Source organism: Lissotriton vulgaris, chromosome 1_1, assembly GCF_964263255.1.
Source record: "Lissotriton vulgaris chromosome 1_1, aLisVul1.2, whole genome shotgun sequence".
Taxonomy (NCBI): Eukaryota; Metazoa; Chordata; class Amphibia; order Caudata; family Salamandridae; genus Lissotriton; species Lissotriton vulgaris.
Window position 1 is genome coordinate 1,114,013,645 of NC_141685.1, and position 14,652 is coordinate 1,114,028,296.

General features: G+C 52.6%; 1 protein-coding gene across 6 annotated transcripts in view; it reads right to left on the bottom strand.

Moving 5' to 3' along the window:
• RFX1 (regulatory factor X1) overlaps nt 1-14,652 on the bottom strand; it is a 646,755-nt gene that overhangs the window by 129,653 nt on the left and 502,450 nt on the right. For all 6 annotated transcript variants that reach the window (XM_086963646.1, XM_086963649.1, XM_086963652.1 and 3 more), the window contains 2 exons: nt 13,774-13,871; nt 13,546-13,695 (listed from right to left, as the gene is read on the bottom strand). In XM_086963646.1, coding sequence (XP_086819772.1) covers nt 13,546-13,695; nt 13,774-13,871 — 248 coding nt within the window. The remainder of the gene's footprint in view (nt 1-13,545; nt 13,696-13,773; nt 13,872-14,652) is intronic.

Sequence of the window (14,652 nt, forward strand, 5' to 3'; positions counted from 1 at the left end):
TGGTGGTGGACATGGTGGTTGTGGAAGTTGTGGTGGTGGAAGACGTGGTGGTGGACATGTTGGTGGATGTGGTGGTGGTGGTGGTGAATGCCGTGGTGGTGGTGGACGTGATGGTGGTTGTGGACGTTGTGGTCGAGGTAGTGGTGGTGGACGTGCTGGTGGTGGACGTGGAGGTGGTGGACGAGGTGGTGGTGGATGTAGTGGTAAGGGAGGACGTGGTGGTGGTGGAAGTGGTGGACATGGTGGTGGCCGTGGGTTGACATGTGTGGTATTGTTGGATGTGGTGGTGTTGGATGTGGTGGTGTTGGTGGACGTGGTGGTGGACGTGGTGGTGGTGGACATGGTGGTGGTGGATGTGGTGGTGTTGGACGTGGTGGTGGTGGTGGACGACTATTGGTTAGGAGGGTGCTGGCGGAAGGAGAGGAGGATCTTGAAGGGGGCACATGGGAGAGCAGAAAGAGGCCGAATATTAGAAACAAACAAGCGCTGAAGAAAAGAAAAGCGCACGGCTGGGATTTTTCACTATTCATCTTAGCAAGTGCAGCTGTCCCGCTAGTTTAATAAACCTTAAAAAGCAGCAACGGAAGAGAGGCATTGATGGGTGGAAGTGCTTCACGACGTAAACAAGCGGTCTTCACTGTCTTCACTTTTCAAGCACTCGTGTTTGTGGCGGCATCCACCTTGAGGGAGCGAGCAGCGGCCATATGTTTGTAATTAACGTGGCCGCGCTGCTACTCACTCCCGCAAGGTGGATGTCACCACAAGCATGAGTGCGAGTGCTTGAAAAGTGAAGACCGATGGCTAAAGGCCCTCCTAGTGCAGAGCATGTGCGATACCTAGGTGAGACCTAAAAAGGCATTGCCCCTGAACCCAAGTTGCCAAAACCTATTCAAGTAACACTGGAATTTTTAAATATTCTGGGTGGCAAACAAGTCCAGTGTGGGGCGACCCCATTTGTAGAAGAGGTAGTGCATGTGATCTTGGTAAAGCTCTCATTCATGACAGTCCATTAGGGTTCAACTCAGTGCCTCCATCTAAATGTTTGACATCTAGGGAGGTGCTCCATGGCGATGCCCACCTGGTGTGAAATGGCCCAGTTGTATAGCAACTACCCCTCTTTCGACATAGGTCAGGACCTTGTTCCCCACGTGTTTGGTAATGTAAAACATGGATGTGGTGCTGTCTGTTCTAATGAGAAAAACTTGACTTGCCAGTAGTGGAAGGAATGCCTTTAGACCAATTCTTATGGCCCGGAGCTCCAGGACATTGATATGGAGCTGCTTTTCTGCAGCTGCCCAGATGCCTTTAGACACTAGTTCCTGCATGTAAACTCCACAGGCTTCTATGGAGGCATCTGCTGTGAAAACCAGCCTGTCTGATAAAGAGTGGAAAGGAAGTCCTGAGTTGAGATTCATAAAGAAATGCCACCCTACCAGTGCTTCTTTCAGGTATCTTGTAATTCGTAATGTATCTTCTCCCGTGCTGTGAACTTGTGTCCCTTAGCTAGCTATATATTGCTGGATGGGTCTAATGACCTATGCATGAGGACATTAAGCCCAGCAGAGATCTGTACTGCCTGACTGTGACCAACTGTTTGGCAGAGAAAGTCCTTGCCATGGATCAAAACTTTATTAGCTTTTCTGGCAAGGGTAAAGTTTTCCCCAGATGCGTGTCCAGTACTGCTCCCAAGAACTGAAGCTTTGTTTGAGAATTGGTGGAGGACTTTACTGAGTTTAGTGTTAGTCCTAGTCTCTGGATGGAGTGATGTAGGCAGTTGCAGAAGCATGTGCTGCTTTCCTCAATGAGTCATGATAAGCCAGTTGACTTGGTATGGGTACACTTGGTGACGTTTTCGTTTGATGAAGGAAGTAAACCGTGCTAGGCACTTGGTAATTATCTGAGGCACTGACTTGAGGCCAAATGGTAGTACCTTGAATTAGTAGTGCTTCCCCTCTACTGCAAGGCAGAGGTATTTTCTGTGCTACCAGTGTATTGAGATGTGGAAATATGCACCCTCCTAAAGATCCAGGTTCATCAGATAATTGTTTTCCTGGACCATCAGGAGGACTTCCTGCAGCCATTGCATGTGAAAGACTTGTTTCTTGAGGAACTTGTTCAGCTCCACGAGATCCATATTAGATCTTCATTGTCCTGTTTTCTTCATGATCAGAAAGAATATGGAATATAAACCCTTATTTCTTCAGATTTTTTGGGCCGTCTCTATTGCTCCTTTGAGGAGGAGAATTTCCTATTGCAGCTCTCTCAAGTGAAGGTGAGGATTTTGCCTGTAAGAACTCCAAAGTATGGCTTGAGTGTATAATCTGTTGCACCCAAAGGACTCACCTTACGTAAAAAGTGAAAATGTCCAGCCTATCAGCTGAGAGGGAGATTTAAGGGGAAGACAGCTGAGAAAAAGTTGTTTTTGGTTGCTTTGAGAGAGCATTTGCAAAATACTCCTTTTTCGTTCAAAATATCTGCCACACCCTTGTCTATGATTTCTATTGGGTGCATAAACCTGGTTATATCTCGGAGGCTACTATGGGCGGTGTTGGCCTCCATATTGATGGAATCCTCCTCTGCAGCCCTGAGATCTTTGTGAGCTTGGTATGAAAGGGTCATCTCACTTTTCATTACCCCTGTCATCTGGAAGTTCACCCGCTTCCTGCAAATCAGAATCAAAGGATCCTCGTCTCCCATATCTATATCTTTAGGAATGGATGGGGCCAGTTTAGGTGATACCAAAGGGGATGATGGACGGAGCGTTGGAGCAAATCAAACACTCACCCCAGTCAACTGATCTGGGTTTAATCCATCATCATTCTTTAGCTCACTCAGCCACCCCAGTTCAGACATAGCCATATGCAAATCAGTCTGACACTGTGCCTCATGGGAACAGTCCAGCCCGAACTGCCAAGCCATGTCTTCCCTGGACCGGAAACAAGAATCCTGGCACCAGTTTCGGGTTCATAACCATCAGCCAGGCTATCTTGAATCCAGTGGCAGAATGAGCAAGGGACCCACGTCTGGGCATACCCTGCCAACTTAGGGCAAACAAAGTGATACCAAAGGGGATGATGGACGGAGTGCTTGAGCAAATCAACCACTCATCCCCAGTTGATTTGCTCCAACGCTCCATCCATCATCCTCTTTGGTATCACTTTGTTTGCCCTAAGTTGGCAGGGTATGCCCAGACGTGGGTCCCTTGTTCACTTTGCCAATGGATTCAAGCTAGACTGGCTGATAACGGCTGATTAGCCAGAAACCGGTCCCAGGATGCTTGTTTCCGGTCCAGGGAAGACATGGCTTGGCAGTTCGGGCTGGACTGTTCCCATGAGGAACAGGGTCAGGCTGATTTGCATGAGGCTATGTCTGAACTGGGGTGGTGGAGTGAGGTAAAGAATGATGATGGATTAAACCCAGATCAGTGAGTGTTTGATTTGCTCCAACGCTCCGTCCATCATCCCCTTTGAGACCAGTTTAGATGCCATGGGTCTTGGAGACTGATTCGTTGGAGGTGAAGTAGGGGTAGGTGGTGTAGAGGGTGCTAGTATTGAAGGTGGTGGTGGAGGTGACAGTGGAAACAAAAGAAGGACGGACATAGATGGCTGTTGAGGGATCGGTCTTTGAAAGCTGTTCATCATCTGTTGCAGGGGTGTGAAAAACACAACAGGTACTTGCAACACGTTAAGGTCCGTATACCCACGATGATGTACACAGGGCTAAGGGTAGTCAGCTGCAAAAGTCTGTGGCTGGTAGTCATATTCGTGATAACTCTGATCATCTAATGTGCCTCCTTCAAACTTGGGGACATAACAAAAATCCGACTGCATATGTCTAAAATCTGTTTCAGAGATGTCCTGGTCGCTGAAATCACCTTCCAATTCAGAATCCAGAATATGGTTGGGGAGGCTTTCTGTCACATGGTGAAAAAGTGACAGCATAGAAAAACTTGACAATGTTGATGAGGTCATCGTCAATGTTGGGGGTAGTGATATCATCGGTGCCGAAGTCTGGAGTAGTAACATTCTCGGTGCTGTCGATGTGGGTCTGGTCATCAACAGTGATCTTGACAACAAAATTGTTACCATTGTCGACAGTGATGTCAGCGTCAAGGGTGTTGTCGATGATGGTCGTGACATTGATTGTACTATCACCTTAGAAGAGGGTCTGGTCTTCCAATGTGTTGTAATTGAGGGTCTGGTCGTCAGCGATTTCTTATTTGCCATCGACTACGATGCCACTGAAGTCACCAGAGGAAGCTGGAGCTCGCTGGGGACATCCAAGGAGTTGGACTGTCCAACTGATTCTCGTGCAGGCTGGTGTTCATGTTGCCTGGAGACACTGCAGTCTTTTTCCGCTGAGTGGTGACTGCAGGTGTTTTAGAATGTAAGCCCATCTCTGGGAAATCTTCATGTTTCTGTTTTTGCACCATCTTTGTGAAGTGCTTGGTGAAGCACTTTTCACTTGGATCCTCCCCCCTCCCTCTTATTCCCCTCACCCCTCCTCCCCCTCCCTCTTATTCCCCTCACCCCCCAGGTAGGAGAGCCTGCCCCTTAGAATAAGGGTATTCTTAATTTTTCAGGACATATCCTTCAGAGTCTTTGAATGGAAGGTGCTGCAAATCTCACAGCTTGAAGGCTTGTGCACTGGATATAGGCAGTAAATACATTTGAATATGGAAGGGTGCTGCACTCTATTTTCACCATCATCAACCTTAATCCGGTATGTGTGCTGTACTGGATTAGTGTCTGCAAACTATGTTGAACAAATAAATATGGCCTGGTGTTGTGAGTCACCAGGACTCCAGTACGCACTACTTGAATGCAATTCTTTTGTTAGTACATTCTATTTATTTCATCAAACAATAATCAAATTATTCACTTCACTTGTTTCACTTTTTTACAACGATATCATTATTTATATCATCACATTAGCAAAATGCAATCAAATTCATTAACTTGTGAAACTTAAATCATAATAATTGATCAACACCCAATGCATTTCGGGGCTGATGACCCTTCGTCAGGGGTCACGAACTACGAAGGAATTATTAATTCCCATCTAAACTTCATTGTACCCAATGGTTTTGTATTTTCTGAGTGCTTATACGTGATAAATCTGCACTGCGTTTCGATATCTTGGATGCCTGCAAGCCTTGCCGTGTTATTTGTGGTCTCGCCAGGGTCTCAAATAAAAGGGTCCGGAGAGTGAAAGCTCAGCCGCGCGTATTGGCGTCTATACGCCAATACGCGCAAATAACACGGCAAGGCTTGCAGGCATCCAAGATATCGAAACGCAGTGCAGATTTATCACGTATAAGCACTCAGAAAATACAAAACCATTGGGTACAATGAAGTTTAGATGGGAATTAATAATTCCTTCGTAGTACGTGACCCCTGACGAAGGGGCATCAGCCCCGAAATGCATTGGGTGTTGATCAATTATTATGATTTAAGTTTCACAAGTTAATGAATTTGATTGCATTTTGCTAATGTGATGATATAAATAGTGATATCTGTTAGACGGGACCTGGAGGGTCGGCCGAGGACAAGGGGAGAGGTCTCCGGGGAGAGCCGTCTCCAGCGATCGTACAGACAAGTAACTTCCCCCCCACAGATGGACACCACACAAAGATAAGGTTTAACGTTCTTTATAAGCAATCTTGAGGTACGGTAGAATGGTACAAGGAGGTCTGGACTCAGGGGTCCCCTCGATTCTAGTCTCTTGGACGGGAAAGGGGGTAGCGGGACAGTCTTATTACCAATATGGTAGTTGCGATGAGATGATGGGTAGCTCACAATCCTCGAGCTCGGCGTTCTAGGAGGACGGGTCGCGGCAGCGCCAGCAGGTCCCGGGGAGATCGAAGGTGGCAACGGTCCGCGGCAGCGCCAGCAGGTCCCGACGAAGATGGTAGTTACAACGGGCCGCTGCAGCGCCAGCAGGTCCCGGCAAAGATGAAGGTTGCAGAGGGCCGCGGCAGCGCCAGCGGACAAGACGACAGTTCACATGGCAGGGCTGCGGCAGCGCCAGCAGTCCGTCAAGGATGAGTTCTTCTCGGTGTCTCTCGACTCCAGGATACAACTGCCTTCCTGCTCTGGAGCTGCCCCAGTTATAGGTCTGGCGGCCTTTGATGTCCGGACCCTCGCACTTGGAGGTCGGGAGGTCTGGGATGAGGGAGTCCAGACACCCAGCAGGGGGGTGGAGCCAGCGCCCGGGGAGGCTGGGGGCGGTCGGTACCTGGGGGGGGAGAGCCATCGACACTTCTTCCTCCCATTGACCTGCCAAGTGGTCCGTTCACCTCCTGGGTGGATGGTGGTGCCGGGATGTCGGGGCCTGGCCAGGCCCAGGGTTGGGGTCGAGCTGAGGCCATGCAGCCTCGTAGTGCAGTGTCCAAGATGGCGGCCGGGCCGGGCAATGGTGCTGACGGTGGCCCGGGCCCGTGATACAGAGATGTCCGGGGGCAGGAGTCCCGTAGGGGACGGATTGCGGGTTGCTTCTGTGGGTAGCACCTGGAGAGCCGGTGTCCGGGCCCTGTCATGCGGGGAGGGAGCGAGCCCTTCATGTGGCCTGTCCAACATGCGTCCCCCCCAGCTGAAGGCGGGGAGAGTCACCCATCCTCTTGGGGACTTTCCTCGTCGAGGCGGAAAAAGCGTGACAGGCCATCCGCGTTGGCGTGATCCTGGCCAGGGCGGTGCTCCACAGTGAAGTCCATCCCCTGCAGGGAGATGGACTATCGCAAGAGCTTGGGATTTTCCCCCCGCATCTGCATTAGCCATTGCAGGGGGCGATGATCTGTTTGCACCCGAAAGTGGGTACCGAAGAGGTAGGGCCGGAGCTTCTTGAGGGCCCATACTACTGCGAAGGCCTCCCTCTCGATGGTGCTCCAGCGCTGTTCTCGGCCCAACAGACGTCTGCTGATGAAGGCCACTGGTTGGTCGACTCCCTCGGGGCTCAGTTGGGAGAGGACGGCCCCAATGCCATGGTCGGAGGCATCAGTCTGGACGATTAACTCCCGGCTGTAGTCGGGAGCCTGGAGTACCGGGGCGGTGCACATGGCGGCCTTCAGCTTCTCGAAGGCCGCTTGACAGTCGGGAGTCCAGTCGACTCTTTTTGGCTGGTTCTTGGATGTAAGTGCCGTGAGGGGCCCCACAATGCTGCCATAGTCCTTCACAAACCGCCGGTAGTATCCGGTGAGCCCCAAGAAGGCCCGGACCTCGGTTTGCGTTACGGGTGGCTGCCAGGACTGGATGGCAGCGATCTTGAGCTGGAGGGGGGCCACCAGACCGCTTCCCACTTGGTGTCTGAGGTAGGTCACGGACCCCTGGCCAATCTGGCATTTGCTGGCCTTGATTGTGAGGCCGGCCTGTTGGAGGGCCTGCAGGACCTCTCGGAGGTGGCGGAGGTGGTCTGACCAGTGGCGGCTGTATACCGCGATATCGTCCAGGTAGGCGGCGCTGAACTCTTCGAGGCCCGCCAATACCTGGTTCACAAGGCGTTGAAAGGTTGCTGGAGCGTTTTTCATGCCGAATGGCATCACTTTGAAATGGTAGTGACCATCCGGGGTGGAGAAAGCGGACCGTTCTTGGGCCCTGGGGGTGAGGCCGATCTGCCAGTAGCCCGCTGTCAGGTCGAAGATGCTGAGGTAGCGGGCAGCCCCCATGCGGTCGATCAGTTCATCGGCTCGGGGAATGGGGTGAGCGTCGGTTCGGGTGACAGCGTTCAGACCCCGATAGTCAACGCAGAATCGGAGCTCAGGGGTGGTGCCTGGGGCAGCAGCCTTGGGGACCAGCACGACTGGGCTGGCCCAGGGGCTGTCCGAGGGTTCGATGACTCAGAGTGTGAGCATTTTCGACACTTCTTCTTGGATGCAGGCACGTACCCGATCTGGTACGCGGTACGCCCGATGTCTGATAGAGGGACTGTCCCCAGTGTCCACGTCGTGCAAGCACCAGGGGGTGACCCCTGGGGTGAGGGAAAATAGGGTTGCGAATTGCAGCAGGAGAGCCCGACAGTCTTGGCGCTGCTCCGGGGTTAGGGCATCTGAGAGTCGGACCCCGTCTACTGAACCATCTTTCTCACGGGTCCTCAGTAGGTCAGGGAGGGGCTCGGAGTCTTCTTCCGCTCCACTGTCTGTAGCCATCAGTAGGGTGAGCTCCGAGCGCACAAAGTGGGGTTTGAGTCTATTGGCGTGGAGGACCCGGAGGGGGTTCCGGGGAGATTCCATGTCGATGAGATAGGTGACGGGGCTCTTGCGCTCGATCACCTTGAAGGGCCCCGTCCACTTATCCTGCAAGGCACAAGGTTCGGTGGGGGACATCACCCATACTTGCTGGCCAGGTTCGAACTCTATGGAGGAGGCGTTCTGATCGTACCATTTCTTCATGTCCTCCTGACTGGCCTCAAGATTGGCTTTGGCGATCTCCTGGAATCGCCTGGTCTGATTGCGGAGGGTCAGGAGGTACTTGTAGACGTCTGGAGGGGTTTTCAGGGGGGCCATCTCCCAACCTTCCTTGACTAGGCTAAGGGGCCCTCGAACAGGGTGTCCGTACAAGAGTTCGAAGGGGCTGAAGCCGAGGGACTTCTGGGGGACTTCTCGGTAGGCGAAGAGGAGGCACGGGAGTAGCACATCCCACGGGCGGCGGAGGGGCTCTTCCAACCCCATAATCATTCCCTTGAGTGTGCGGTTGAACCGTTCAACCAATCCGTTTCCTTGCGGGTGATAGGGGGTTGTGAATCGGTAGGTGACCCCGCACTGCTGCCATAGGGATTTCATATATTTTGAAATAAAGTTCGTGCCTCTGTCGCTGACGACTTCCCGGGGGAAGCCCACCCGGGAGAAGATCCCCATTAAGGCTCGGCCGACCACCGGTGCTGTTACAGTTCGAAGGGGGATGGCCTCGGGATAGCGGGTGGCGTGGTCCACCAGTACCAGGATGAATCGATGCCCTTGTGCTGTTCGGGGGTCCAGGGGCCCCACAATGTCTATTCCCACCTTTTCGAACGGGGTGGTAACAACCGGGAAGGGTTGCAGGGGTGCCTTGAGTTTGCGGCCGCTCTTCCCGCTGGCCTGACAAGTGGGGCAGGACCGGCAGTGGTTGAGTACGTCATTTCTCATTTTGGGCCAGTAAAAGTGGGTCACCAGGCGGTTGTAGGTTTTGTCCTGACCCAAGTGTCCGGCCAGGGGGACATCGTGGGCCAAGTTCAACAGGAAGTCTCTAAAACGGAGGGTCACCACCAACACTCGACTGGCCCCCAACTCCGTGATTCTTTGTTCGCTGTACAATAGATCATTGTCCCAATAGATCCAGTGGGCCCCGGCGGTATCTCCCGCGCTCTGGGCGAGGGCTTGCTGTCGTAGTCCCTCGAGGGAGGGACATGTCTTTTGCTCTTGACGGAATTGTTCCTGGGTGGGTCCCCCTTCTGGACGCCACTGGGCCAGGTCTGGGAGGTCCTGGGGCTGAGCGAGCCCTTCTTGGGTTTGTCCCGGGGGGTCGGCGTCCCCCACTGGAGCGATCGGGGGAGGAGGTGCTGGCCATTCGGGTTCTTCGGGTTGGGGGATGGCGCGGGCCGCCATGGACTGGGTGGTTACGCACGCCCAGTCCGGGAGGCCCAACATCCCCAGGTGCTCTCTTCTTTCCACGGCGGCCCACGGGGAACTCTCGAGATCGTTCCCCAGGAGACAGTCCACGGGGGCATCATCGCGGACCGTCACCTTCAGCATGCCGGATACTCCTCCCCATTCGAAGGGGACGCAGGCCATCTGACACAGGCTCTCAGAATTGTCGGCTGAACGGACGGGGCAGAGAACGTTCGGTAGGATTTGTTCTGGGGTCACCAGGTGACAGCGGACGGCCGTCACACTGGCCCCCGTGTCACGTAGGGCTTCAGCCTTGCGCCCATTTATGTTCACCCACTGACTGTATTTTCTGGTGTTGGCGGGTAGGGGAGCCCGCGGGATCATGTCTCTTCCCCCTAGGCACGCCAGGACCATGGCGGCCGGTTCCCACTCTTGTTGCTCTTGTTCGTATTCTTCATGCTCTTCGGAGACTTGCTCTTCTGCTAGGGTGGCGGCAGCTACCTGGCGGGGCCCCGGAGTCTGGTTCTTTGGGCAGTTCGGGTCATTGGCGTAGTGACCGACTCGCTGGCACCGGTGACAAGTGACATTGGCTCTGAATCCCGGGCGCATCGGGGGGTTGCCCCGGCCGGCCGGGGGCGGGGTGCTGGTAGCGGGAGCGGCCGGGACGGCGTCTTTCCCCCGGCCCTGGCCTCCTCCTCCTCGGGACGGTGATGGCCTTGGTTGTTCCTGTTCTGCTCGTTCGGCCCACCCCGGCCCACTCGGGTGCTTTCCCATCGGTCAGCCTCGGCGGCGAGCTGCCGTGGATCAGTCAATTTACTGTCAAGGAGGTGCTGCCTGAGCTCGACGAAGCAGTTGTTGGAGAGGTGCTCCCATACGATGAGGTTAAAAAGCTGCTCGTAGGTCGTTACGTGGCTCCCCTTGATCCATCCCTCAAGGGCTCGGCTGAAATAGTTTACATATTCCACCCAAGTTGTACCCGGGATTCGGGTGCAGTCGCGGAACCTCTGGCGGTACATTTCGGGTGTCAGCCCATATCGAGTGAGGAGGGCGGCCTTCATGTGATCATAGGACGTCATTTGATGGTCTGGGAGCTGTAACAGGGCATCACGGCCTTCATTGACGAACCTCCCCCATAGACCGGCTCCCCAGTCACTTCGATCGATCCGGTGGGAGGTCATGGCGATCTCGTAGGCCTTGAACCACTGTTGTATGTCGTCGTTTCGGTAATACTCTCGGACGACATCTTTGGGAATGTGGACCTTTGGTTCTGTAGCTCCTGGGGTGCGCGGTGGCTCGGGCATCCCCAGGTCTTTGTTTTGCTTTCGTAGTTCTATCTCTGCCAGTTTGCGCTCGTGTTCGTATGCCAGTCTTTTTTCTTCGAGCTCTCTTTGTCTTTGCTTTTCTTCCCGCTCTTCTCGGAGCCGTAAGTGTTCTAGGTTCAATTTTTGTTCCGCTAGTTTTAGTTCTCCATCCAATTTGAGCCGTGCCAACTCTAATTCGTGCAGTCTGCTTTTTTCTCGCTCTTGGATCTCTTCCTGGGAGAGACCCGTTCTCCTTTCTTCGGAAGGAGCGGTGCTAGTCTCTGGTGCTTCGATGTGTTGGTCCCGGGGACCGGCGGTATTTGCTTCTGCCCACGATTCTAGGGCGTGTTTAAAGTCATCTTTTGTGCTCAGACCGGTGGTAGCAATGCCCAGTTCCATACAAAATTGTTTTAATTCTCGATGGCTGTACTCCTCCAGTTTTTCCATTTGGAATTTCTCCGTAGATCCGCTCTCTTGGGTCGACATTGTGGTTTAGTCGTGGGGTGAGTTGCTTTCTGTACGATTACGCGTTGGTTCGGATCGCGCCTCTGGCCACCAATGTTAGACGGGACCTGGAGGGTCGGCCGAGGACAAGGGGAGAGGTCTCCGGGGAGAGCCGTCTCCAGCGATCGTACAGACAAGTAACTTCCCCCCCACAGATGGACACCACACAAAGATAAGGTTTAACGTTCTTTATAAGCAATCTTGAGGTACGGTAGAATGGTACAAGGAGGTCTGGACTCAGGGGTCCCCTCGATTCTAGTCTCTTGGACGGGAAAGGGGGTAGCGGGACAGTCTTATTACCAATATGGTAGTTGCGATGAGATGATGGGTAGCTCACAATCCTCGAGCTCGGCGTTCTAGGAGGACGGGCCGCGGCAGCGCCAGCAGGTCCCGGGAAGATCGAAGGTGGCAACGGTCCGCGGCAGCGCCAGCAGGTCCCGACGAAGATGGTAGTTACAACGGGCTGCGGCAGCGCCAGCAGGTCCCGGCGAGGATGAAGGTTGCAGAGGGCCGCGGCAGCGCCAGCGGACAAGACGACAGTTCACAAGGCAGGGCTGCGGCAGCGCCAGCAGTCCGTCAAGGATGAGTTCTTCTCGGTGTCTCTCGACTCCAGGATACAACTGCCTTCCTGCTCTGGAGCTGCCCCAGTTATAGGTCTGGCGGCCTTTGATGTCCGGACCCTCGCACTTGGAGGTCGGGAGGTCCGGGATGAGGGAGTCCAGACACCCAGCAGGGGGGTGGAGCCAGCGCCCGGGGAGGCTGGGGGCAGTCGGTACCTGGCGGGGGAGAGCCATCGACACTTCTTCCTCCCATTGACCTGCCAAGTGGTCCGTTCACCTCCTGGGTGGATGGTGGTGCCGGGATGTCGGGGCCTGGCCAGGCCCAGGGTTGGGGTCGAGCTGAGGCCATGCGGCCTCGTGGTGCAGTGTCCAAGATGGCGGCCGGGCCGGGCAATGGTGCTGACGGTGGCCCGGGCCCGTGATACAGAGATGTCCGGGGGCAGGAGTCCCGTAGGGGACGGATTGCGGGTTGCTTCTGTGGGTAGCACCTGGAGAGCCGGTGTCCGGGCCCTATCATGCGGGGAGGGAGAGAGCCCTTCATGTGGCCTGTCCAACAATATCGTTGTAAAAAAGTGAAACAAGTGAAGTGAATAATTTGATTATTGTTTGATGAAATAAATAGAATGTACTAACAAAAGAATTGCATTCAAGTAGTGCGTACTGGAGTCCTGGTGACTCACAACACCAGGCCATATTTATTTTTTTAGTAAATACATTTGGTCATATGTGTCCTCATTGTAGATTTTCTTCTGACCACGTGTAGAGCAGGATTTGAATAGAGATGTTTTCTCTCTGTAAACCATGATGACAGTTGGTGACAGAGGATATGTCTCCCTGGTCCAGAAAAATGGAAAACCTCCTTAAATGTACCCAAGAAACAGCTTACAGTTCACTCAATGCTGCAAACAGGGGTGGGAAAGGTCCAGGGTACACCAGAAAATATCAAGTCAATATCAATGAATGGTTACAGCAGAGATTTCACAGGGACTCCCTCACACAGAGGTGCGGTAGAAACCTGCGCTGTTGTAGCCTTTAGGGGCAATATGTGAGATAGAACTTTTTCACATCATTGACTGAAATTCAGGTTGATTCAAATGAGGTGGATGTACTAATAAACAAACATAACTGTTGTGGCCTATGGCCACTTTAACATGTTTAATGTTATTTAAGATCACTAGGGATCCTAAGCCTGACAACGACAAATGATTCAACAGTGTGAATATATGAACGATCTAATGGTGTATTTAGCTACTGAAGTCAACATGGGAAGAAAGAACCATACCAGGGTACTTTGAATACTCAGTTAATGCATGGATAGAATCCAACTCCAGGTAAGACATTACCACTAACTGCACCCTGCGGATAGAAAAAGCATCAAACTTGAGCACCTTGTACCCAGCCTATGAGGTTTTTATATGAGGGTGAAAGTGGCACACAGCGAAAGATGATAACTACCACAGAGTTCACCATGAAGAAAGTACCACAGAAAAGCCCTTCTTACAATCCTGGTGTGGTGGGCTTGGAGAAAAAAGTGAACAGTGCCACCTCACACCCAGCCACTATATGCAATATAAGTATGGAACCGCACCAGGGGACCTTTTACCTGCACATTAGTGAAGTCCACACGGTTGAGGTCACTCAGCATCTGGTTGATTTGCGCTGTGTTTTGAAGGACTGCACGGGCCGCCTGGGCCAGGTGATTAAGGGATGTGTACCTCCGCAGTGTCTGGGCAAAGGCACTAGCCGCGGCCACCTGTGGGGAAAGCACAGGTCAAACACTGCTGGAAGATAGGGGCTGAGGATATCAGATGGCATAAGGGGAGTGTCTCACCTTCACACGCACCATCTCTTCTGGAATATTCATCATGGCACTGCTTAGCCAGCTCTCCAAACTCTTGGCGAAGTTGCGGATGGCTTGTGTCAAGGCACCTGTATCGGTGAGAGAAACACCACACCACTTACGCTTTATAAATGATCAGAACAAGATCAAATTGCACTGTAAAGGTGACAAAGTGCACACCAATATTGTCTTTTTCCTTCAACATTAATCTCTTTTGTCACGTGCTCTTCCCCGGAAAGCGCGGTCAGCCTAAACCAACACTGTTTGTTGAAAATGCTCTGGAAGTAGGGGCGGGTTCCACCCCAAGCCGGGTGCACAGCTTAAATGTCCGCAGCATTCCATAAATGCCAGCAACTCAATTCTTTTATCCCAAAAGCATGAAGAAATGTTGAATTTTGGATTACTATGATAAAATAAAAAGATTTTTGGGATAAAAGAATTGAGTTGCTGGCATTTATGGAATGCTGCGGACATTTAAGCTGTGCACCCGGCTTGGGGTGGAATCCGCCCCTACTTCCAGAGCAGTACAAGATCAAGGCATGTAACAAAATGCAATGGAATGCTGTTGGGTCAAAATTCTATTATGGCACTTTAATCTGAGCCACTCTGACTCGATTTTGTGTGCGCCGTTTCACTTGCTATCTTTCCTGACAGGTGGACACAAATCATGAGTCTGTTACGATGTGCTTCATATGTTTTCTTTCATTGCTCCATGTAGCTACCCCGTTTGCCCCCTCTGCTGCACTGGGACCTTCCAGGCTTGCAGAGTCAACCACTATACTTGAAGAGTCTGGACATCATCTGTCTAGCAATGGTAGTTGATAATTCTCCCTTACCCAACTCTGACTCCTCTCACTAAAACCCTTTCAT